Consider the following 27,582-nt stretch of genomic DNA (forward strand, 5'->3'; position numbering starts at 1 on the left):
TAAGATACTGTGAGAGACAGTATCAAACGCTGCTGACAGGTCTAGTAGCACTAGAACAATGGAAAAGCCTCTATCTTGATATCTATGAAGATCATCAGTTACTGATAGTAACGCAGTCTCCGTGCCATGTTTGGGCCTGAAGCCAAACTGGGAGTTATCCAAGCAGTTGGCCTGCTCCAGAAAATTAGATAGGTGCCTGTTTACGTGCTTTTCAGCTAATTTTCCCATGAAAGGGAGTAGAGATATCGGTCTTAGATTAGACAGATCTGTCCATGGGATGGTAGAATTTTTCCTGATCGGTCTAATCGATGCTCTCTTCCATTCTCTAGGCACCTGACCTTTTGTCAGTGAGAGGTTCACAATTCTCTGGATGCCTGGGTCCAGTGTATTCCCAACAATTGGCATTATTCTTGCTGGAATGATGTCCAATGGGCTTCCACTTTTAATTTGATTAATGTAGCCATCTACCTCATCTAAAGAGATTGGGGGAAAAGTGCTAAGGAAGCTTGAGGGGGAGTTGGTTGGGATGTGTGGCATTTCCACTGCAGCAGATAGATTAGCATTGGTAATATTATTATAGATCTTATCGATCTTGCTAGTGAAAAACTGTGCTACTTCGTCACATAATTGCTGTGACGTCAATTCAGGACTTTCACAGGCTGCTGGCTTAACAAAAGACTGTAGGACTTGGTACAGCACTCTAGGGGCATTTCCTGCAGATGATAGGAGGGACGCAATGTGAGTCTTGCGTGCCAATTGAATAGCTTTATGGTAAATGGAAAGGGCTGACCAATAAAGATTCCTGTCATCTTCTTTGTGAGATGTTCTCCATACTTTTTCCAATTTCCTTGCTGCCCGTTTTAAAGAATGTTAATGCTCCGAAAACCACACTTCCTGCTTCTGAACTGGACGAGTTTTAAAAGTTTTCATTGGGGCAACTATATCCACTGCTGTCTGCATAGGTTGATTGAATTTGGCTAGTGCATTGTCCACTCCATCCGAGGAGCATATAACTGGCTCAATAAACCCTTGCTGGAAGAGATCCAAGTTAATCTTATGCCATGGTCTTCGTGTGATGGGTAGTGTCATTTTTAATTTTTGGGGTTTCTCTGGCCTAGATGTATGGAATTCCATAATTTAATGATCTGTCCAGCTCACTTGTATGGGAGGAGAACAGTTAATAGCATGTGGTGTAGTCGAAAAGATAAGGTCCAGGGTATGCCCTGCCAAATGCGTTGGCCCGCTATTAATCTGTGTAAGACCCAATAATGCCAGGTCAGAGAGTAGGGATTGTGCCTCGGCACAATTTGTGATTTCACTATGGACATTAAAATCGCCAAGGAGTAAAAAATTACTTCCGGGGTTGACATGGCTGGCCAGCACTTCCAGCAATGTGGTGGAAAAGTTGGCACATGAGCCCGGAGGGCGATAGACTAGTGCTCCTTTCCGATTCATAATGCGTGAAATTTCAATCTTAAAAATTAATATTTCCAGCTCAGGAGTGCTCCGTTCCTCTGGATTGGATAGTCGTATCTTACACAATAGCGATGCCTACACCCGTTTTAACTGGGCGATCTAATCTGACTATATGATAGTCCTGTGGGATCCCTAAGGTGATGGCTGGGACCGTATGGGGCTTTAGCCATGTTTCTATAAGAAAACATAGGTCTGGTTGTGTAGATGAGATAAGCTCCCAAACTTCCGCGTGGTGTTTGGGCAATGATCTAATATTACACAGTATATTCTTATCACCAAGTCTTGGTTCAGGCTCTGTCTTCCCTACAATAGAAGGATATTGTCCGTGTTCTTTGTCCTCAACATTGGCCTGAAATTGGCAGGTGCGACAGGAAAACGGTCCTGTTGGGGGATATCCCACTTCCCCTGAACATCCCAGCTGTGCGGGCATCCACATGCTAAATAATTCTTGTGATGTGTAGCTTACCCGGTAGGTGGTGGGCGAATCATGAGTGCCGCTTATAAGAGGCATGGCCCCTGGTCCCGTCCTGTCGCGGATGGGCGCTGACTGGCTCCTCTTAGGCGACTTCTTAGGCACACCCCTGCGCACGACCGCTGCGCGCTCGATGGGGGTGAAGGGCTTTGTAGCCCTTACTGTTGTGGGAGCTAGAGCGCTAACCGCTCGTGAGGCGGAAGTGTCTCTGGCTCTGCCTGTCCGCCCTCCGCTCAACGGTGTTAATCACCGAGTCGGACCGAGGCGTGCAGGCGGGTGATCAAGCACAGAGCGTCCCTGAGGGTCAGTGTCAACAAAGTATGAAATTGCATTAAAAACGTATTAAACCTGCAATTATACTACTTTTAAAAGATATCCATTTTATAAAATCTTAGATGTCACTTTACAATCAATTTAAAATATTTCCTCAAAATTTTGCTGAACAAACTCTAGCTAGCGTCAAAGCGAGTCGGGGAGAGACTCTGCCACCATCTACCCCTTACCGCCAAGCGCCGCTGCTCCTCGCTGCCTTTGTAGCCCTTACTGTTGTGGGAGCTAGAGCGCTAACCGCTCGTGAGGCGGAAGTGTCTCTGGCTCTGCCTGTCCGCCCTCCGCTCAACGGTGTTAATCACCGAGTCGGACCGAGGCGTGCAGGCGGGTGATCAAGCATAGAGCGTCCCTGAGGGTCAGTGTGAACAAAGTATGAAATCGCCTTAAAAATGTATTAAACCTGCAATTATACTACTTTTAAAAGATATCAGTTTTATAAAATCTTAGATGTCACTTTACAATCAATTTAAAATATTTCCTCAAAATTTTGCTGAACAAACTCTAGCTAGCATCAAAGCGAGTCGGGGAGAGACTCTGCCACCGTCTACCCCTTACCGCCAAGCGCCGCTGCTCCTCGCTGCCTTTGTAGCCCTTACTGTTGTGGGAGCTAGAGCGCTAACCGCTCGTGAGGCGGAAGTGTCTCTGGCTCTGCCTGTCCGCCCTCCGCTCAACGGTGTTAATCACCGAGTCGGACCGAGGCGTGCAGGCGGGTGATCAAGCACAGAGCGTCCCTGATGGTCAGTGTGAACAAAGTATGAAATCGCCTTAAAAACGTATTAAACCTGCAATTATACTACTTTTAAAAGATATCCGTTTTATAAAATCTTAGATGTCACTTTACAATCAATTTAAAATATTTCCTCAAAATGTTGCTGAACAAACGCTAGCTAGCATCAAAGCGAGTCGGGGAGAGACTCTGCCACCGTCTACCCCTTACCGCCCCCTTAACACATATAAATGGGTTTTAATATCTTAAAATGAAATGAACTTTAGGCAAGTCTTTTAATAATGCACAGCAATATCCAGTTAAATCGTTCCATGATGGGCGAGGCCTTCATCCCTAGGCACTGCCGCAAACGTTTAGGCATCATGTTTGAGAAGAAAACCGAATGACGAACTAGCACCAATGCCGAGCCTCCCAAGATTGTATTACAGCAATACTACGCACATTAACAACATGTAAATCGAGGACCTATTGAAACTACAAACCATGAAGTGTCTTTAGCTATAAAAATATGAACATTTATCATCAGGCTTCTAATCACCTCAATATTAATAAAATGAACAAATAGCAACAGTTAAGCTCTTGTGCACGATTCACAATTTGTTCCTGGAAGAAGCTGAATTCATACATAAAGTGACCTGAGCCACACTGCTCTGTCTGCAGCGATTCAAAAGAAAGAAAATGGAGGAAGGACTGTCAGTGCACTGAGACCACCATTCTGGCACACAATGGATTTGATTTGCTGTTGTACCTGTTCAAAAAGAACCTGAAAACCTTATGGTCAGGTCAGACATTCATCTGCTAATAGGAGGGGCTTGGGCTTATCCACTTTTCCCATGGATGGGCTGGACACTACCATGCTCTCCGTTGCCACTAAATTTACAGTGGCTCCTCCACCTAAGTCCTGGAAGTCTGGGCTCTTTCCCTACAATTATAGTAGTCCGAAAGTCATGACAGTGTGTCTGCATCAACAAGACTCCTCTGAAATTCTGTGACACAGTTCTTAAATGGGCACAAATTAACTATTCACAATACGCACCCGAATTCTGAACTTCACAAATCCCTCGAATAAATAAATATCTTACCTTTCAGAAAGTATGAACAAAGTTTCAGCCAGTCACTTTCGCCAACGTTTTCACATATTGCCTTCACTTCAAAGCAAGTTTCGTTGTTTAGATTAGGTGGAACCTCTGTGCGATTATGAAGTCTACTGCGAACCTATTGGAATAGAAGACAGATGCATTAATGTCTGAAAATCTGATTTCAGAATTTCACACACATCATGCCTAATATTTCTATCTCTAAATTTCTCAACCCTTTACTTCTTACTACCACACATTCCGAAACATGTCAATTACAGCTATTTTAACTGTAAATCATTCCAATTAAATCACTGCAGTCTTACTGCAAAATCAGTAATATACAGTAGCAAATTATTCAACCCTTTTTAGAACATTGGAATGTTGGGAGCTCCATTGAAAACAATGGAGTATCTCCGGGCTTATAATGGCTGTTATAAGCACGGAGTGCCAACATTCCAATGTTTCTTTGTGTACAGCTGTGGCTGTGAACAAAGGCTTCAGGGAGCCTGAGGGATATTAATCCCCTTGCGCTCCCTGAAGCCTTTGTTTTATTTGCTACAATATTCTGCCCTCTAGTGTAGAATGTTCTAATAGCCTTATAGCCCTTCGTAGCTGGGCTATACTGGCTATTAAAGTCCCACTCCCTTGTTAAAGGCCCGAGCCAAATGCTGGAGCGGGCCTTTAATAGCCGGTATAGCCCGCTACGGCAGGCTATATGGCTGTATTACCTCCCTCCAAAAGCCTGTTAAGCTGCTAGTATGTTTTTGATGTATAAAACTAAGTTTCATTGGTCCATTTAGTTTAAGGGCTTGATTTAGAGTTTGGCGGACCGGTGTCCCATCATTAACAAATATCCTCGCCTAGCATTTTACGAGTGCATGATTCTCAATTCACTTGTAATCTGGTGGGTGGGATGACGTCACATTTAATAAAAAAATGTTTTTATTGCATTGTGAATAAACATAGTGCAATGGAATCAATATGCTAGGATTTACAGAAATAGATGATATAAAACACCAAGACGTAGTGCCTGATTCACAAAGGACCTCTGCACTCAAGGCAGAGCCCCGCAGTAGTGTGGGGTGGGGGGGAGTCTCTGCACTCAGGGTGGAAAGTCCGCAATGAGGATTTTCATTGCAGAGATTCCACCTGAGTGCGGAGACTCCCCCATGACTGCTAGGCATTCGCTACAAGTGTGAAGACTCTTTGTGAATCAGGCCCAGTGTATACATTGATTATTACGTACAATAGCATAGTACCTACAAATGATAGGAAATATGATTCAATTGTAGTCTGTAAACTACACTGCTAGAACTTTGGAAAGTGGTGGGTTCGGAGGCAAACACAATATGTAAGACCTAGCTAATAATATGTAGAGCGGGTAGGAGTTTGATCATATCACAAGGAGTTGCAAAGGTTGGGTGGGAAGGAGGGCTCACCTTGTGATTATGCAATGCGGACTGTTGAAGGTAAAGGTAGGAAACAATGGGCCGGAGAAAGGTATGAGTTATATAGAGTCATAAGGAATTTGCACGTGGTGGGCTCTCATTGGGTGGGGTGTCGGGCGATGAATTCACAGGACGAGATCATCATATATGCCACATTTATGACAAAGTATCCGTCCTCCAAAGTCAACATCAGGCCCTATGCCAGTAGAGGGTCTTGCAGTTGATAATCAACAGTTATTCCAGATGTAGGGCAGTTTTGATATTCGTTTAAATCGCAGATATGACCTTTGAATACTTCCACTATTAGTCTAATACTATAGAGATTCCTAAAGAAGTACTTCAAAACTGAATAAAGGCAAGTGCTATACCTCAACATGTTATCAGCGAAGAGAAAAAGTGGCCACATATGGTTGAAAGACAGGGTTTGATGGGAGTGGATGAATTTGATGCTAGATTTCTCAATATTTACATTAGAGAGAGAGAGGATCAATAAGAGATGCCAAGCTTCCAATAAAAAAAACAACAGTTGATGGACAGAATGCAGAACAATGTCATACATTCACCCCAGTACAGAGATCTGGGCCTAAATCCATTGTTTTTTTGCACTCCACACCACCCCAGTTCATACATGGCCATATGCAAATAAGCCTTGACCCTGTGCCTCATGGGAACAGTCCAGCCCGAACTGCCAAGCCATGTCTTTCCTGGACCGGAATCAAGCATCCTAGGACCGGTTTCTGGCTATCAGCCATCTTCAGCCAGGATAGCTTGACTCCAGTGGTGTGGAGAGCATGGGACTCACGTCTGAGCATACCCATCCCACTCGGGGTGACAAATGCAAAAACAATAGTTGAAGGACAGAATGCAGAACAAGGTCATACATTCACCCAGGTACAGAGATCTGGGCCTAAATCCATCGTTTTTTTTGCACTCCACACCACCCCAGTTCAGACATGGCCATATGCAAATCAGCCATGACCCTGTGCCTCATGGGAACAGTCCAGCCCGAACTGTCAAGCCATGTCTTTCCTGGACCGGAATCAAGCATCCTAGGACCGGTTTCTGTCTATCAGCCGTCTTCAGCCAGGATAGCTTGACTCCAGTGGTGTGGAGAGCATGGGACTTACATATATATATATATATATATATATATATATATATATATATATATATATATATATATATATATATATAAAATTCAATGAAAAAACCATAGGTTATAGACCATATATAGTTAGGAATTCGCATTTACAAAACCTTATTTTACTCGCACAAAACCATTGAAATTCCATATATAGTTAGTTGCATATCGCGCACCCGCAATCCACTGCTGATGATGTCACATATTACATCATTCATGACATGGTCAGTGACATCACTGATGACATCACTGATGACATCTCAAATGACATCACTGATGACATCACTGATGACAACATCCAGTGACTGTATGTTTCTGTAAAGTTAAAATATGTCTTATATTTTGAAGAATGAGTGGATGTATAAGTGTCTGGATGAAGGATTTAGTAGGTGCATGACTGACTGATTGAGTGAGTGATTAAATGTGTCTCACTGAGTGCATGGGCTAGTGACTAAACTGTTTTAATTTGTGCATCATTATATCTGTTGTTCTACAAACTGCTGCATATGTTGATCAGTAGCTATATGAGTAACTGTATGGGTTGATTGGTTGTCCAAGTATTTGTATGGGAAACTGAGTGTGTGTGTATGGGTGGCTGGAAGGTGTGTGACTCTGTACATAGATGTGTGAGTAGTTGATTCACTATATGTATAGATTCAAAAGTGCATGTGCAAACAGCTGTATGGGCGGTTGACTGTGCATGAGTGTATTAGTGAGTGAATGGATATCTCAGTGCTACATGTCAAATTAAGTACATATGTAAAACACAGTACATGTGAGAGTTGACATCTATAAATAACTGTGCATAAGAGCCAGTGAATGTGTGAGTGGCTGTATGGATCATTGTGAACATGTATCAGAGATTGTATAAGAGAGTAAAGTAAATATGTGTTAGTATATGTTTGAATAAGTAAGGTGTGTATAACTGTATAGTTGAGAAAATGGAGGTGTGATTGATTTTTGGCATAACTGACTAGGTGTGTGAGTAACTCCATGGATGAGTGACAGTCTGTGACTGTCTGTTTACACTGATTGTATCTAAGGTTATATTAGAGTCTGAAGAGGTTCATGGTATTATCACATGAATGATATCATCAGTGATGTTATCAGTCATGTCAAATGAGATGTTTTCAGTGATGTCATCAGTGATGTCATTTGAGATGTCATCAGTGATGTCATCAGTGATGTCACTGACCATGTCATGAATGATGTAATATGTGACATCATCAGCAGTGGATTGCGGGTGCGCGATATATAGTTAGTGCAACTAACTATATATGGAATTTCAATGGTTTTGTGCGAGTAAAATAAGGTTTTGTAAATGCGAATTCCTAACTATATATGGTCTATAACCTATGGTTTTTTCATTGAATTTCAATGGTTTTTTAAATGCAAATTTCTAACTATATATGGTCTATAACCTATGGTTTTTTCAGTGAATTTCATTGGTTTTTTAAAAGCTAACATCTGTAGCTGTAAAATGTATTATTCTTTAAATCCCAAAATATATTTAGATATTTATTGATAATTTTTTTTAAATATTTTTTTCTTCGCTTCTAGTTCGCGAACCGGGAAGCTTTCCGTTAGCTCATCTTGATGCCGCGATCTAGTCCGCGAACCGGTCAACGTTACGTTAGCGGAACAGTGACGCGTCGCGGAAGCGCGACGTATCACGTTATCGCGTAATGCGTCTAATGACGCGTCGCGTTAGCGCTCCCGGAAGTGCTCCGGACCGCGAACCGGAAGCGATCTGGGACGCGGCGCGCGCCGCGTAACGTAAGCGGAACAGGTCATGTGACTTGTTTATCAAACTTCTCATTGGTTCATTTCACTTTTGGTTTCCAAATGATGTATGACTAGGTCATGTGACCTAAAAATAACACTTTTCATTGGCTCAGAACTTTTGTTTTCCCCAAATCATGTAAACCCCTCCTTATTTCCTCACTCTGACTTTCATCTTGGTGAGAGAAAGACCATTTATCTGAAGTTCCACAATGGCTTCCATTCTTGCTGCAGCTGGTGCACCCCCACCACCACCTCCACCTCCTCATAAGAAGAGAGGACCACCTAGTCAAATTATGACTAACAGAGAGGAGGAAGAGGAGGAAGAAGAAGAAGAGGACAGAGAGGAACAACAATTTGTCGATGAGTTGCCCCGGGTTTCTAAACGAAAAACCAGTTTCATCTGGCAGTTTTTCACCATCCCTCCTGGATCAAAGAAAGTGAATGCAAAATATGCCACCTGCCTCATCTGTGATTACAGATTGTCGAGAGGCACAGAAAAGAAGTACAGTATGGGGAACTATACAATGCATCGTCACATGAGCAGGTGGCATCCCTTGAACTACAGCCGGGCTGAGTTAAGGGATCTTGAAGACAATCCGACGGCAACTCCTGTGGCAAGATCTACATCCACATTGTCTTTGACGGGAAGAGAGGCACAAGAGACTGTGCCAAACATCCAACCCAACTTCCAGCATATGAAGTTATCTTGTATTTACTGTGGTGCTATGCTGTCATATGGCAACATGAGTGTCAACCTGATGAACATTGCATATGAAAATCATAAATGCCCTAATGCACCCAAAAAGTAATTTTTTTTTTTTGCTCCAGTTGAGCCGTTTTGAAAGCCTGTTTTTTGTTGTCTCCCCTCCATAAAAAACACAAAAAAAACATAAAACAGTTCTAAAAATACAAAAAAAACAAAAAATGTTCAAAAAATAAAAAAAAAATATAAAACAACAAAAACAAAAAAAAACAGTTCTTTTCAGAACTACCTCCCCTTTCAAACAAAATTGCTAGAATGTTTATCACTCTGGCAAGCTCTATTTCTTTTGGTTCGCTTCAAGTTCGCTGACCGGTTCGCGAACTTTAAGCGAACTAAAAAAATATTTTTTTAAAAAAAAGAAGAGTTAGTATAAGGGAAGTAAACAGAGAATAATGTAAAAAGAAAGACAGCTAGAGAGAGTAAATGAGAGATAGTGTCAATGACATCATCAGCAGTGCATTGCGGGTAAAAAGAGTGGAAAACATTTACCTTATAATTCTTGTTACCTTTTTTAAATATTTTTTCATACTTTCAATCTGTAAAACAAAGAACAAACATTTCAAAAAATATTAAAACATGTATTTAAAAATTAGAAAAGACAAGGGAAAAGGTTCAAAAACAAACAGAACTAAGAACTGCTCAGGGCCCCATGAGGAACGCTTTCCATTTAAAAAGGGAAAAATAACATCAAAGACACTAAAATGCCTTCTAAATATGACCCCAAACAACCTATGAAGCTCTAACAGTACATATCCTGAAATTTAATTCATTTCAAAATTCGTTTTTAAACACAGCATATAAATCAATTGTATACCTGCAGTCATGAAGAAATGACTAAAAATGTCCTTGAGACACATGATTGTGTTTTCTGGAATGCCCTAGCACCATTTTTGGGACACTATTAATATGGCTAGGTAACTCCCATAATCAAAATCTAAATTTGCCAAGCACAAGTGGGAGCGTATTTACAAGACACTTGCCCCATGAGGAACACTTTACATTTTAAAAGGCGAACATAACATCTTAGACACTCAAATACCTTATAAATATGGCCCAAAACAACCTATGAAGCTCTAGCAGTACATATCCAGAAATGTAATTGATTTCTTAAATCGTTTTTAAAAGCAACATATCTGTTTCAGCTTACATAACAGACCATGAAATGGGCTCCATGTATCACAATATCTTGTGTTACTGCATGCCAGAATGTTACACCAAATATGCAATTATAATTTCTCTATGAAACTAATTCTATTAGTATATCACTAGAGACAAAACCACATTTTAAAAACACAGCTTTCTTCATCATTTTCTCCTTAAATCATACTATTCTCTATCTAAATTAAATAAATCTTTTCTCACCTTAGCAAATATTTTTTGAGTTTTGAAAACAGTCTCAGAAATACACCAAATTGTCTTCAGCAGAAGAAAAAGGATGCACTCCAAAGGCTGCAGCTATTGAAAGCACAGAAATACAGATATTCTTTTCACATATCTCTCATATTAGCCAATCATACCTCTTCCCTCACTTTTTTCAAATCAAAACCCTTCCCCCCTCTGCCCTGTCTGCCTTGTTTCCATAGCAACCACCTCCTGGAAGACCTCTCATGTTTGCAAATTCACACAACAATGTTTCAATTGAACTCTGAACTCTCAGTGCACCTGCGTATCCAGTGCAATCTTTCATTAAATGTTTCTTCCTTGACCATTCAAATTACATCTTTCAAAGAACACATCCATGCACCCTAACTTTCTGTTTTCAGAAATGGAAATGCACCAATCACTGCTAATGAATCATTAGCATTGTAAATCCACAGTTTTTTTCTTTAGAAACTCCTACTGTTTCAACTGCCCTTTCATTACCACACTTCATCTGACTGCAGAACAACCTTCTTCCACCATGTTTAACGTCTGGATTGTTGGACATAGTTACATCCACTGGGCTCAAAGGTATGCTGAGAGCAGAAATTTACACAACCTCAATTTACAAGATGTGGAAATTAAGTGGTTGGGCCAAAGAGGATTAAAATGTCACCAATTGATACCATTGGTGAAAACCTTTATGCATTTGCCAAAACCTGACCTGTTAATAGTGCACTGTGGAGGTAATGATTTGGGCACTTTGACAGGGGTAGGTCTGGAAATGCTTTTAAAGGACACCTTGGAGCAATTAATGGCACTTTTTCCTCAAACTGCCTTGGTATATTCCAATATATGCCAAAGACAGAAATGGAGGTGGTCCAACCAATTTTGTCCACAAATTGAGAAAGCGAGGAAGCATGTAAACAAATCTGTTTCAGCTTACATGAGAGACCATGGAATGGGCTCTCTTTACAACAATAACTTGCGTTACTACATGCAAGATATCTACAGAGGAGATGGAGTTCACTTCTCAGATGAGGGCAACAGAATTTTCATTCTGAATTTAAGACTGTGCATTGGTACCTACTTATAAGTACCTAAATGTACCATAAACCCAAAAGCTCTTCTCAGAGCTACCCTACATCTGATCACTCACAATTATTATTTTTCTCTAACTTTTTTCACTAATTTTCCACAAAATTCGCTCCCCGGAGCGCTACCCGGTTCGCTAACCGAAAGCTAACCTCGCGGAATTTTTTAAAAAAAAGTTTTTTTTTCCGCACATATAAGCCTCCTCAGCCACGCTCAGAAAACCTAGGGGGTCAAGATAAGTCTACCATGACCCCTTCTACCCATTCTAAACATTATTTGCCCTCCATCTTGTATCTTAATGCGACCGATACACAAAATGGTGGACTCCCGTGACGCTTAAGGTTCGCTAACCGGGCCGCTTCCCGGAAAGCGGTCCAAAAAAAAGGTGGGAAAGTAATTTACAGAAAAACGACTAGAGACACTCTCACCAAATATACATTAGCTCATACTACATAACAATCCCTTCCATTCTCACAAATTTCATTGAAATTTCATTTAGCCATTTAGCCTGTAGACCTCTCCAAGTACCGTGAGGTAAATTACTTCACAAAACACATCTGAAGTGTTGGAATTGACAACCAATGAAAATGTTACTTTCATTTTCTACTTTTATTACCTGACATTTGATTGGTTATATACCTGTATATATATAAAGGGAGAGAAGGAAACACAGCCATTTTGACTACTACTTGTTGTTGTATATATCATTTAGAATATCAATAATAACATCAACTTGTTTCTAAAGGTAAGTTGTTATTTTTAAAACTGAAGTATATTGTGCACTATAAGTAAATATGATAAACATTTTCAGATAGTTATATACTATCCCTCTGTAAGAGTTAGACATTGAGAAAAGCTTCTTTATTATAATTATGGACTGATTTAGGTTTCTGTGGTATAATTATAAATTTACTTAGGCTTCTTCACAGGCACTTTTTAATAGTACTAATTCACGCCTGAAACCATACAGTGCCCATAGATTACTTCTCTGGTATAAACTCACAAGTGCCTGTCAGAACTTAAACCCAACAGTGCCCTATCTCTACTTATATATTTATTTTTTATGCAAATTACAGCAAAAAAATGGAAGGTGAGCAGAATGTTTCCTTCGAAATTGTTCTGGAGACCAACACACAAAAAGAAATTGAGGACAATGAAGACTCTGATTTCATGGATCAATCACGGGACCATGAATTAGGTATGGTAATTTCCCCCTTTGTTTTGGCCTCCTCTTGTCTCTCGATCCTACCGAGAGACAAGATGGCGGCCGCTCCGGACTGTTTAGAATGTTGACAGACACCGGAGGGCCAATCAGCTTCGCATCGCAAAGTTCCGATACGCGAAAGGTTCGCTAACCGGATCGCTGCCCGGAGCGCTGTTACAGATATATATCTTGATTTAAACGTTAATTTCTCAAAATCCACTGAAGCACATATATTGAGACCTAGCAAAGGCACATCGGGCTAACAGTCCCTACAATTTTGCCAAGTTTCGTGAAAATCCATTCAGCCGTTCGGGCTAAAAGTGAGTCCAACCGCCCTATGGAAATTAACATGGGAAAAAGGCGTTTTGGGACCCCCCTTTTATCTCGGCCCCCCCTCCACAAACCCCCCCCAAATTTTCAAGGGCTGCTCAGAAACAAAATGTGCCATTTTCCTGAAAATTTCAGCCAATTCCGTCCACAAACGCAAACGTTATTAGGCATAGAATTTTCAGAAATCCCATAGGGAAAAAATCCTAACTATATATACCTACTGGCGACCGCCAGTAGGTAATATATATATATATATATATATATATATATATATATATATATATATATATATATATATATATATATATATATATATATATATATGATCATATATATAGTGATCATATATATAGTGACCGGTTTACCAAATAAATGGTAAATCTGCACTCAATGAAGTACTCTTTGATTGGGTGACAATGTACTATTGGTTTGTAATTCACACACTTGTTCTGCATTCTGTCCATCAACTATTGTTTTTGCATTTGTCACCCCAAGTGGGATGAGTATGCTCAGATGTGAGTCCCATGCTCTCCACACCACTGGAGTCAAGCTATCCTGGCTGAAGATGGCTGATAGCCAGAAACCGGTCCTAGGATGCTTGATGTGTGATAAAGTATAGAATAGCTCATCTTACCTTTTTACTATTTAGCACACTTTCATATTTCAGTTCACAGGTCGTATTACTGGTAAGGTTTTCTGGATGGTCCCATGTCCAGATCACAACAAACATGTTCACAAGCTCAACCTGAAGGTTTGCCGGAGGGGGGATTTCTGTACAAAAAAAACATCATATTTATGGGTTATTCTGCCAGTTAAAGGTCCTTACATTCCCATCACACGTTTTGCTTTGAGGAATTTTCATTGAAAATTGGCAGTACAACTACATAGTATATTCCATGGTACACAATAACATTTAAATCTGACAATTAGGAATCAACAATTTAGTTTTTTACCTCTAATTGTATGTATACGGTCACATCACGTGCAAGAAATGCTGAATCACTAGCATTGTTTAAAGTGAAAAGGATAGCAAAATGAGAGACACAAGTGCTTTCAATCTATGCACATACATGAGCGCGTGGGCAACATAGACTTATAAGTGCAACATGCCTGCAGTTTGTAAAGGCGAAAGATAAGAACAACTAGGACAGGAGTGGGAATAACTGATACGATATGCGGAAAGAGACAAACACACTGCCGTGTGCCGGGTGGAATGGCTATTCAAGTAAGTGGCCGGGAAAGCAAAACATATCATAGAGGGAGTGCCAGGTGAAAGGTATGACACAGTACTCTGCTCAGAAGAACATAAATGTGATGGATCAGGCTTTTGTTTTAAAAACAACTATTGGTATTGCTACAGCTCAGCTGTCATGGATGGTGCAATCCAGTTTTGCCCAACATTAAGGCCATTGGGCTGGAAAACTTGGCTGACGTTCCGCGCCAGGGCCAGACAGGCCTTTTATTCCACCAGGCATTTCCCCTGTGGGCTGGAGTCCCTGGAGGCCAGTTTTTAGTGCAGGATGGCTCTCCTTGTGCCTCTGTCACTTTCCCCAAACGCCCAAGGTTAATTGCAGTAGGCACATACAGGCTTCAAGAGACAGAAAAAGAGAAAGAGAGAGAGGGAGACAGAAAGAGGAGAAAAAGTGATCAGAGAGGAAGAAGAGAGAGAGAGACAGACAGACTGGATAAACAAAGAGAGAGACTGCGTGAGCTGAAGGGAGCAGGCTGGCTTGAGCATTTTGCCAGGGCTGCTTTGGTTGTCCATTACAGCCCTGCTCTGCCTTAGTATCTGTCTACATCATTAGACAAATCATCTAAATGGTGAGCACAATACAAATTTAGAGCAATGATATATCTATCAAATACCTGCAAAGAAAGTGTTGAACCTGAAGCATATATTAGTGTGCAGAGCAGACATCTTAGGATGGAATGTTTGATTTCACCAATTGGTGATAATGGTGCTGAAATTGACAGATGTGTGTGACTCTTATAGATCACACTGAAACTGGCCCTGGCTGGCTGAAGTAGGCAATAGAAGCAGAGTGGGCTCAAATGCATGGCATACATCTAAGAGCTATAATGAGCTTCTTAGTTCTGAACAATGTTTGAGCTCCAACATATTCGATCTGAACCCTAATAATCTAATACACACACAAAACAGAGTAATGCATTTCACTTTACTCAATGCTCACAACAGTGTAGTTCATTTATGTTTAATATAAACCAGACGCGGCCGGCACAGTTAAGAGCGGTGGGGACGGGGGCGGAAGTGGACAGACGATGAGATAGGTAAAATTCAATTAAAAAAATAATAAAACCACTAACCTTTAGCGCACACCGCATTGCTGTCTTGGCGATGCAGTGAGTGCAAGGTAAGTGGTTTTACTTCTTTTATAAGTTAATTTTACCTATCCCGTCGACTGTTGAGTTCCCCCCCCCCTCGCCCTTGCCCTGCCCCACCGCTCTTACCTGTGCAGGCTGCACCTGATATAAACGCATTTACAGGACATTACTATAATCCTACACATTGACTGGCAAACATGCAGAGTGGGCACACACCCAAATTTAAGGTAATAACAAACATTGAGCAAACCCAGCCAAATAACTACATAACCAAACATTATTCACTGAAATGACTAACAGTAGGTAAGCAAAGGGGTTACCCACTTGTCAGGAAATAGGTTGGTAATTTGAGGTGGGGCTACCCCTATCAAAATAATAAATCCACTCTGATTAGGTCACAATAGTTCTGAGAGAATTGTGGTACATAAACAAGGATGCGTAGTCCAGGTGTAGTAGAAGATCCCTCTTTATTAGCAGGTAGTTAGGTGGCAGGTTACAGGATAGGAAGATAATACGCATCCTTGTTTATGTACCACAAGAATCTCCACTAAACCACTGGAGAGAAGCAGTTAATCCCCAGAGCAGTGCAGGTTAAGTTCAAGCAGTACCAATAACTGAAAAGACCATAAAACAAAACTAAATTTAGAATAACTGAGAACTAATTAATGGGCAAATAAGCATCAAGATCCGTAGCACAGGTTAAGGGAAACCAAAGATATGAATTTAAAGATGTTTAGGGCAAAAACTGCCAGGAAAAATTTAACTTGTAATCAAGACAGTTGACCAAGACCTAGATGCAATCGCATGACAGCCACCATGAAGTGATGTCAGATAAGCCAAATAGGTCACTTCAGTCAAAGGGCTCGATTTGGAGTTTGGCAAACGGGTTACGCCATCACAGATGTGAAGCATATTTTGACTGTCTTATTGAAGTGCCATAGATTCTAATGCTCTTGTAATAAGGTGGGGAACCCCATCAGTAAAACTCTAAATCAGGTGAAAAATAGTTATCTTTGGATGTAGTCAATCTAATGAAAGAAAAATTATTTAGCGGGGAAAGTCTGTGGCCTGTGAAGGCCCTTCAAAGTTGGATATATCATTATAGATCACCTGCTGAAGTAGTTGTTTTTTTATGACCAAAAGTCCAAAAGTGGACAAACCAGCATTTCTTCGGCACTGAGGTGGCTTCATGAGTCGAATAATTTTGTCATCCCACCCAGATCCAGCATTTACCGTCGGGCTTAGTGATTCTTTCAAAGTCAAAATCCTCCTGTGCGGCAAGGCTAAGAAACACCGCCTGGCACAGTTCCACGAGATACCTTTGCTGCAAGGTCCCATTGAACCAGTCTTTAGCTAGGCGTAAGGATTTAAATGGGAGAAACCTAGTTGTTTTGCCTGTCTTGAGTGCGACCATCATGGACCAGCCTCAGTGCCTTCTCCCAATCATTTAAAGGTGGAAAAAAAACTTTTTCCAAGTGCTGGAAAGGTTCCACCTTGTCAGTCCTGCATCTCCTAGCCCCTAAGGATAGGCTTTAAGGCACAAGGTCTCTCTTAAAACAGATCTGCTGCAGATCTAATCCTCTGTGGTTAGCTTAGCCCAATACGAGTCTTCTGTCAAAATACTGCGTATTCTTTTAACATGGAGATTGGGGTTAACTTTAACTGCAAAGTGAGAGGATTTTGTTAAGTGAAGTTGTGATCAGTACTGATGGTAGTTTTTAGCGCCTGGACGCCTCAGGGCAGCTGCTAGCGCTTAATAAATATGATTTTCATTTCATTTCATTTCATCATCCTGTTGGGGTACAGGGAGTTTTAAAAGAAAGACAGGGCAAATGTAAGTACTAGTATAGGAACTGTACAAACATTTCAGAATATATAAGCAGTTAGGATAGCCCAAATGTTGCAAAATTTTTTGTAATTCTGAAGTGTGATGGAAATAAAGATTTAATAGGAAGACAGCAAATCAATACACTTGAAGATTCACATATGAAATATTTTCTGAAACGATTTCCACACATTATTGTTTGGGGCTCTATATTTTATCAGTAAAACAGTATGTTTGTGCAAATTTAGTGGCTGTTTCAATGGAAAAGGAGCATCTGTAAATTTCACTACACTACACTACCACACTATGCTTTATTAATATATTGTCAACAATGTGCTAAAAAAACACCACCAGCAGCATATTACACCTTTTCCACTCTCCCACTGAATACATTTGTTACACTAGTTCTTTGGGTGACACAAAGATTTTTCATCATCTCCATGCCCTCAGAGATGTAACGTTGATGAGACTTTGCCCAGTCTGGAAGTTACTTCAGCACTACTGTATCTGAAGCAGGCAAACAGGAGGCTAACTACTTGTCCACTGGAGAGCAGTTCCAGAATCCAGTTCCTGGGTGGCAGCAGGACTCAAGAATCCTTGAGTCCTAAAATGAGTAGTTTTCTTCCAGCAGGAGTAAGCCGGTTTCTTCCAGCACGTCTTTGGAAATGGGTTGAACAACGTTTAAAGGTGTAAATGCGCCTGATAAGAGCCAAGGCTCATTTTCTGAGAAGAGTGGGAGAGGGCACAGTTTAAGCCTTCTTCAATTGTTGTTTTTTTCATTTGCATAGTTATGGTCAAAAAGTCATAATGTGCATGTAGATATTACTGTGAAGCTGGAGTTTAATGTTCATGCCTGTCTCCTATAAAAAGAAGCATTGGCAAAGCCAATGGGTCTTGCATTTGCAAGAGCTATTGGCTTTTGCCAATGTATATTGTTAATATATTTATATAGTGCTTACGACCCCTGACAAGGCATTGAAGCATTTTTTCAGTGAGTATCACGCTACTCTGGAACTCAGTATTAGTAGTTAATAGGTTAGTAGCAATAATTTTTTTCATTCTTTTTCTTGAATGCTTTAACCTGCACTATACTAATATCAGACAGTCAGTCAAAAAATAACTTTATTTGGTTTTCACAAACCATAAAGCATATAAAACATATTTCATATAAAAAACGTTTTCAGTTCATAAAAATTCTACTTAGTTCCTTGGTGGCACTGAGCCTTCAGTCTTTGCCCATTTTTATAAGTAAGCTTTCTACCCCTATCATACATTTTATCCCCCTACATATTAAAATGTTTGATGCGGCGCCCATACAACTTGTCGCCGCCTGTCTGCAGGTGCGGATATTTAAATCGTTAAAAACCCTTCTCAGTAGTTTCCTTCTTTCTGATTTCACAGATTCGCAGACACACAGCAGGTGGGTCAAAGTTTCAATGTGATAACCGCATAAACGGCATGCCTTTGTTTGATGCTTATTTTTCCAGGTGGGCGCCAAGTCTAATGAACAATGATCTCCATATCTGTATGCAATGAATCTCCTTTTCAAAGACAATCGGAAGTGAGCTGCTAGATAGGGTTGCGGCCTTAGCCGTGTGTAAGAATTTATTATGACCCATGCGTGGCGGCGTCTTAGTAATCCCCTTTTATCCTCCACGAAGGATAATGCTTTTGCTTTTGCAAGCTTTTTTAAATGTAGACTTTTCCATCTTGCTGTTCCAGAGCCCATTGATCTCTAATTTTTTCCAGTGCTATCCGCAGTTGGTCCCCCCACGTATTTGGGATTCTTTGCTCTAGTTGTTTTATTTCCAACCAGCATAAGTTATTCAAAGTTCCCGACTCTGCTGCTCTGAGTTTCCAGCATAGGTTTACCACGGTTGCCTTCCTTTGGAATTCCTGGTTCTGTAATCCGAATTCCAAGCGAATTTGTGCTGGCGAGAACCTCTAAACAGATTGAATACTGATTTATAAAACTTGGTTTGTAATTTGTTTAAGATGTTACTTTCTTGGCCATGAATTAACGGGTTTGTGAGGTGCACTCCTTGTTTTTTTAGTTTTTATAGACTCCTTGTCAATGGTGCTATGATTATGAAGGGTTGTCACTCCTTAATTCAAAATGTGGTTAGAACTAGCCAAAAGGTTAGTTAAATCAAGCACTGTTCATTCGGTGTGGGAAAACACCGAATGAACAGTGCTTGATTTAACTAACCTTTTGGCTAGTTCTAACCACTTTCTTGGCCATGCCAGGTTTCCAGACCGTAGGACAGGGTTGGTAGCAATTGGGCTGCCATGATTTTTAAGAGATGCCCATGTGAAGGGCTTTCCAGTTTCTTGGACAATTGTTTGTAGGCAAATATTAAGGATTGAGCTTTTGCTGTGATCTCCTTTTTCTGCTCAACCATTGACAGATTTCTTGCCATTCTGATGCCCAAGTATTTATAAACTCTTGTTTCCTCTATTTGACAGTTCTTTGCATTCCATTTGTAGTTTCCTTGTCTTGGGCCCGCTAATCTTACCACCTTGGTTTTGGATTTATTCAATTCTAAACCTTGGGCATCCAGGTAGTCTATACCAATATGTGTAAGCATTTCTAATACAGCCAAACACACCCCACCTGAGGACAAGTAATACAATGAAGAACAGGTGGAGAGTAGCTTTGCTGGTCATTTAGATGATTACCCTGCAGCAAAAATACTCATGCGATTATTCTCTTGAGTTCAAAACAGCCTCCTTGAAATTAATGTTCAGACCAACGCTTTGATCTTCAGTTCTAAAAAAATAAAAACTAGGGAATGATATCTCCTATAAGGATCCCAGATGGGCATGGACAAGATTGGGACTCTGATTTGTTTAATGCCGATGTTTGTGTTTTTAGTGTCATACAAAACAAAAGAAAAAAAAGAAAAGGCAGAAAGACAAGGAATGTGTTTACATACACCAAACAAGGCTTACTGATAGGAGGTAAACATTGGCAACTAAGACAAGTCAAAACACATGCAGACCAGTCATTTATAACCTCCCTTGCAGGCTCCAGGGCCGGGCTGGGAACAGAAACCGGCCCTAGAAAACTGCTTAGCAGGCCCCCCTAGAAAGAACAAGGGGGTGTGTGGCCTAGCTGTTTGCAGGGCTGGTTTCCGCCAATTTTGTTACAGGGGGCTGATATTGCTGGCCCCTGGTAACAAAAACGGCCCCCAGGGGCCTAAAACCGGCCCGCAACTAGGCAGCCCACCGGGGAAATGCCCGGTGCCCGCTACGGGCAGTCCGGCCCTGCTTTCAGCCTATTTTCTGACCCTGCCGACCTTAAATCACAATTGGTTGGTAGATGGAGTACCCTTGGGGTCTGCTACTAGCAAAAAAAAAACTAGGAACTAACACTTTCCTTCCATTGTGGGGGACCGGCGCCGGGATATGACATTTCTGCATCTCTCCAACCAAGCAAGGACACGCTTCTTAATTTGAGTTGAATAATTCTTCCCTTAAAAGCACCAGTGTCATTTTTCTCTCAAGCATGCTCCCGTCTTGTGTAAACATTTTGAGTGGAATGTACTCTGAAGTTTCGGTATTCAGGAGATTGCAGGGTTCAGTCTGTGCTAAGGTTAACATAAATTGTGTGCGAACTGCATCTTACAGGCATCTCACAAACCCATCTCTGGAGGAATCCCCACAAAACATTACAGTGAAACCACTCGGTCGTGGAAATGGAACGGTTAAGATGAAACAGGGATGGGGGTGAGGAGAGAGAAGTAACGACAGCGGAAGAACGTTTGGGAGGGAAAAGTAGCAACATGAACAGGATATGTGGAGTGCTTGAAAACAAAGTAAAACGTAGCTCCAAAAACAGGAGTAGTGGAAAGACACAAGTACTTAGTCCATGCTCCGAGGGCAGGGGGGACTGCACACCTATGCCATCCCAAACAGCAAAGAAGAAAATGCAGGCCACGCTGAAGCTAGCTAATGGTAAGCCTATGGGCGGCCTGTAGCCCACGATTTGTTAACATGTCTCGAAGAGACTGCCAATGGGAGTCCTGACAACACAACATTTTTAAAATGCACTCATCTAAATAGTTTCAAAATGTTTAGATTGATTCACTGCAGAACCATTTAAGCCATTCCTATCTGCATCTCTTCTGTGAAGACACACTCAGCACCTGGCAGGAGTCCTATCATGATACGCTTTTCAGTGCCGTGCAGAGCCCAGAGCAAGATTTATGTGCGCGCAATGAAATATTTTAACCCAAACTTTCTCATAATTAATGAGCAAGGTTTACCCCTTTCACTTCTTAGCTCTGCTGTGTGAAAGAAGAACTAGTTCACAGAAATATCATGTTAAATGAATTCATTTTAAGCCCTGCAAGTGCAAAAAAAAGGTGCTTGGCTCTGGCTGGTCCAAAGCCTCTCATGATATCGACCAGAAAGAGTAGGTAGGACCTTTGGATTACACACTACCATCATAGAAGCGAAACATTGACATTTACGGTAAGTCCCACCTGACCCTTTCTGAACCATGGCTTGTGCTACCTCTTTGAACATAGCCTTCCAGCAAATCAGAGCTTTAGTTCTTTCCTGCTTCAGAGATAGACACAAACCTGTTGAGCAATACTTTAAACAAACTGATAAAGTAAATTAGTTTCACCGCTTGTGTTGCCATGTCCTCACACTGACTCAGTTCTGCCTAAAACCGCCATAACCTATGATTCATGCTGACATTGACGGAAGAAAGTGAACAAAGTTGAATAATCAATGCTTTCTGTTTGTGGAACAATGCCCTGGAGCAGGGCGAGGAATGAGCTGGTCTGCCCAGTAACCCGCACCGACTCTGCGGGTGGGTGGCAAACTTCAAAAGTGCATGAACAACTTCCTGGGTACAGCAGGATAAAGAGGAAAACATCCATGACACTGTAGAACCTTGATACAAACAATAACTGTGATGAGTAATGCTGAAACATACTAGAGTGGTAACAACCTTTCTTCTCACTCCATTTTTCCAAGATCGTATGGCATTGAGATGTGTTCTAGGCCTATGCTGGTATAGTAGTTCAAAAAGTGGTAATGAAACAACTAATCGTGCCATTAGTTGTGTAGTCAGTGCTCTCTAACTAGTACATGCTAGCCAATTAGAAGGCAGCAAATAAGAGCGACAACAAAGCCAACAAATGGTAAGCAAAGGACGGGATGCAAGCCACCAGATGTGTACACTATCTCTTGCAAGTGAGAGCGAATGCGCTGTTGTCAGCAAGAACAAAAAAGTGACCCTTTTATGTTTTTGTTTTCCATTTCGTGTGTTCAGTATTCTTTTTTTTACATATCTATGGAAGCAGTATCTGGTTCTTTCTTGTAGGTAAATGTTGAAGTCTAAAGGTTTATCTCCAAGGGATCAGCTTCACAGAGACACATTAGTGTCAGCCCCCTCCCAACGAGGGGGAGCTCAAATTAGCATTGAGGTTTGTTTGCAATAACCATTCTTTGCCACCATTACAAATACTGATCGGGCATGGTAAGAAAATACTGCAGTTTTCATTAAAGAACCGCACTACGAAAGAATTAACTCAACCAAAAGATATGTTTTCAGTTGGATGTGTTTCTTTTCTAAGCCTGTTTCTTTAATAAAAACTGCATTGGTGTATTCTAAGAGCATATTAATGTACTTTTTGTATCTGCAGCTTTTTTGCAAGCCATGTCCTCAGTCGGGTCGGCTCCCAGAGATCACCTTCTGTGTTGCGCAGTATTAGTTTTCAATAACTTTTCTTTATATTATGGTGGTGTTACATTAACAATATAATAATGCTATTAGTTGTCTATGTGATTTTTCGTATTTTCAATATTTCCATATATTTAACTGTGCACACTAGTATACTTTATATGTGATTGGTTCAGCCTTACCTGCCTTTTTACAATGGGCAGCATGCATTTTTATTTATTTATTTATTTTATTTTGGCAATTTTTTAAAGCGCAAACAAATACCCATAAGGGTGTCTCGGCGCTAATTCACAGAACTCACTAGAAGGTGTCAGGGGAGTCTAGAAGGGGATTAGGAGGAAGAAAATAGCCATGTCTTGAGGCTTTTACGGAATTTTAGAAGCGTGGGAGCAGTTTTGATGTGGAGAGGTAGAGTGTTTCACAGCTTGGCCGTGGCAATGGTGAAACGTCTATCTCCCCAGTTGGCCCTTTTAGTTCGATGGACTTTCAACAGAAAGGCTGAGGAAGACCGTAGAATCCTGTGTTGTTCAGCTGGAAGGAGAGCTTCTTTTAGAAACTGTGGTCCAGTATTGTTCAGGGTCTTGTAAGCTATACACATAGCTTTAAATTTGATTCGGCTCCTGATGGGGAGCCAATGGAGTTTTCTAATGTACGGGGAGACGGATGAGAATTTAGGGATGGCCAGTAGGGTTCTGGCTGCAGCATTTTGTATTGTTTGTAGTTTATTAAGAACTCCTTCCTGCGCATTCAGTAAAAGTGAGTTACAATAATCTGTTCTCGAGAACACCAATGTGCTGATGAGAGTCTTTCCAGCTGATTGAGGAAGATAAGGAAGCAGTTTTTTTATTTTTTTGAGAGTGTAGAAAGCCGATGAAACAATGGCATTGGCATGGTGGTGAAAAGTCAGCTTGTTGTCAAAGATGACTCCCAAGTTGCGAACCTTTTCTACCGGCTTGGGTGGAGGTCCCAACTGAGATGGCCACCACTGAGGAGACCATTCTGGGCGCAAGCTCCCGAATGTCATCACCTCCGTTTTGTCGGAGTTAAGCTTGAGACAATTTGATGACATCCAGGAGCTTATCGCCTTCATTCCCTCCTGGAAGTTGGCTGCAACAGATGTTCCGTTATTATACACCGATAACACTAGTTGGGTGTCATCGGCGTATGTAGTGAGGGCAATTCCATAAGACTTTATCACCCTCGCCAAGTCCGACGCATAGATATTAAATAGCGTCGGGCTTAGCGAGGAGCCCTGGGGAACACCGCATGGAAGGGAGAAGGTGTGAGAGGTGAAATTGCCCATCTTGATGGTCTGAGGACGGTTAGCTAGGAATGATGCAATCAGATCTTTAGCTTTGCCTTTAATTCCTAAAGCTGAGACACGGTCGATCAGAGTGACATGATCGACCGTGTCAAAAGCAGCCGAAAGATCCAGAAGTATAAGAACTGCTGCTCCTCCCATGTCCATGGTGGTTCTAATTTCATCTGCGGCCTTTAAAAGTGCCGTCTCCGTCCCGTGACCCTGTCTAAAACCAAACTGGGTCTCATCAAGAAGGTTGTTATCGTTGATGAATTTGGAAAGCTGGATGTTAATAGACTTTTCAAAGATTTTGGCTGGGAAGGGGAGACAGGCGATAGGTCTGTAACTAGCTGGAAGCTGGGGGTCCAGTGAAGGCTTTTTTAGGAGGGGCTTGATAATGGCCTCCTTCCAAACTGAAGGATATATGCCAGTTGCAAACATGGCGTTGCAGATAGTGGTCAAAGCAGGAGAGATTGCATCAGGGATGCGGTTTAAGATGGCTGGAGGGCAGGGGTCAAGAGGAGAGCCGGATTTGATGCTGGAGACCAAGCGATGAATATGACTCTGGTCAACAGCATCAAAAGATAATAGGGAGGGCAGGATATTAGTAGGAGGTGTCTCGGAGAGAGAAAGAGGGGCGGAATTCGTAAAGGTGATGAAGATGGATCTGACTTTTTCCTCGAAGTAGGTGGCTAGGGGATCCACTAATGACTGAGAGCCTTCTAGGCGAGGTACCGGGGGGTTGGACAGAGTGTTGACCACCCTATATAGTTCTCCCGCTGAATTCTTTGCTTGCTCAATTTGAGAGGTGTAATAGCGGCTTTTTTCTGCGACTATAAATCCTTTGTAGATGGCCAGGGCATTTTTATAGGTCACTTTATCTGCAGGATTATAGTTATGTCGCCAGTGCCTTTCAAGATTCCTGCAATGTTGTTTCTGCAGCCGAAGGGTTTCATTAAACCATGGTGCTGATGGTGTTTTCCTGTTTCGAGAGGAGGATTTGGTTGGTGCTAGCTTATCACAGGCCATATTTAGGTTCCTTAGATTAGTTGCTTAATACAAACAAATAACAACAGCAAGCAAAATAAATAACTAACCAGAGATGAATGTATGACGGAATTTATAATGCGTTTTTCACACGTCTTCAGAACTCCGTCATTTGAACGAAAGCGTCTTTAGCATACATTTGTTCTGCAGCAAGTTGTTTTACCGACTTGTGTTAGGGGGCGATGCATGTTGGAATAGTTTAATTTACTATCCCAACTCCAGTCTGTGCAACAGTAGGGAAGGTGTAGGACTTTAATTCCAACACCACTGCACCTTTGCGCCACCCTAAAGCAAGTCATTGTAACAACTTGCATGCAGGACGAATGCATGATAAAGACGCATCCGTTCTGTTACTGGTGCTGTGAAGGCACAGCGTGATTCCGGCTTTGTCCTAAAGGACGTTTCCCGCAAGAGATACTGGCATTGACAGTGCTTGTTTCATTTCTTGTCTTCATTTCATCCCCAGCAAGTGTTCCCAATGCCTCTATCCTCTTCCTCTGTTTCCTACAGTCCCCGACGGTGCCAGATTACACCTCCAACCACCATACCTGTTAACATATCTCATTTTGTGTTTGAAGCATTTCACCAAATGCCCCTTTCTGCCGCTCAGAATTTGCCATGAAAAATAAAATATTATATTTTTCTGCTTTACAGCTCTTTTTTAAAAAAAATAAAAACAATGGTCGAGGATAGTAGTTCGAGGTTTTTGTTCTTCTTTCACAGTCAATGTACAAGCTCTATATGCGTTTGAATCAGTGATAGGCAATATGATGAATCCATGAGCTAAAATGTGATAAATGAAGCTTGCTCGCATAAAATATTCGCTGCAGTGATCTGACTAATTTGAATTTAGGGAGTCATTTGGATAGCTGGCTGATCGCCACCGCCACCCACTAAAAACCTCCGCCTGCTTAGGATTTCCCCCTGCCACATTACCATGACGTGGGGGGCCCCTGCGGACGGAAAGACCGCCCGCAGGTTTTCTGCCTAGTCGCAGAGTCGACCAGGCAGAAAAGCTGTTAACATGGTGGCGGTGTCTGGGAGACACTGCCATCCACATTAGCATTGCAGCGGGGTTGTGCCTTTTCTGTGGCTGCAACGTCGCCACAAAAAGGCAGGTGGTTTTCGCCATTGGGGGACTGTAGCGGGCCCCCAGGGATTCTGGGGGGTGGAGGGCGCCCATGGGTGTACCCTTGGTACCCCCCTGCAGTTCCATGCACAACATGGCAGGCCCTGCACGGTGCCTGCCACGCTGTGCATGGAAGTGCACAACATGCCTTTTTGGCATTGCAGGGGGCGGTGCTGAGAGCACCGCCCGCTGCAATGTCAAGAATGCGGAATGTGCCCGCCAGTGTAGCGGGTGCATCCTAATGTCACAAACGGGACCCCCGCACCAATGGCGGGTGGTCCCATTCCCCGAAAGGTTGGTGAGCGGATAAAGGCCGCCCGTCATCCTAATGACCCCCTTAGTGTCAAGTATCAAGTTAAAACGCATGGAGAGAAATCACAATTGCTGGGAAAGAAACATTTCTATTCTCTTCTTTCTTTTCTCAGCCTTCTTGGAGATATATTTAAGCCATGGAAAACAACATTTCAACAAAGTAATGTTTTTACAATAACATATATGTATATAAGTATAATGCAGTGGAATCCGAATAAGTAATCAGTTAGGGCCTGATTACGACGAGAGTGGGAAAACCACCGACAGCCCGTCGATGGTGGTCCCACTGCCTTCGTGATACTGTTTACCTGCCCGCCACATTAGCATGACAGGCGGATGTCTGGCAGTTGGCGAGACTGACAGCCACGCATCCAACGGGCTGAAGGTGCCCATCGGTGCGTGGGAGAGAGATGTATCCCTACAACAGTTCAAGCACCACCATAGGGATAACAATGTCCCTTTCTGCCGGCCATTTCATGGCGGTTAACCTGCCATGAAAAGGCCAGTGGAAAGGGACTTTGGGGGCTCGTAGCGGGCCCCCGTCCCCTCGGGGCCTCCGATCTGGGCCCTCTCTTCTTGTTTAAAAAAACGGTAACCAAGGTCTCCACATTCTTAAAGTATCAGCCATTAGTTTATATACAGACACTGTAAAAAGGCAGCCCTTTAAGTTTGCTCTATGACACAGATGCCAGTCTAAATAAAAGAGAGAGCTGGAAAGT

General features: G+C 41.8%; 1 protein-coding gene across 3 annotated transcripts in view; it reads right to left on the reverse strand.

The window, feature by feature from the left end:
• IL13RA1 (interleukin 13 receptor subunit alpha 1) overlaps nucleotides 1-27,582 on the reverse strand; it is a 246,991-nt gene that overhangs the window by 179,591 nt on the left and 39,818 nt on the right. For all 3 annotated transcript variants that reach the window (XR_015295297.1, XM_086918715.1, XM_086918716.1), the window contains exons 2-3: nucleotides 13,844-13,980; nucleotides 4,088-4,220 (exon numbers count right to left, since the gene is read on the reverse strand). Coding sequence is in view for 2 of the 3 variants with exons in the window: in XM_086918715.1 (XP_086774841.1) it covers nucleotides 4,088-4,220; nucleotides 13,844-13,980 (270 nt within the window). In the remaining variant the exon portion in view is untranslated. The remainder of the gene's footprint in view (nucleotides 1-4,087; nucleotides 4,221-13,843; nucleotides 13,981-27,582) is intronic.

This window comes from Lissotriton vulgaris, chromosome 4_1 (assembly GCF_964263255.1).
Source record: "Lissotriton vulgaris chromosome 4_1, aLisVul1.2, whole genome shotgun sequence".
Taxonomy (NCBI): domain Eukaryota; kingdom Metazoa; phylum Chordata; class Amphibia; order Caudata; family Salamandridae; genus Lissotriton; species Lissotriton vulgaris.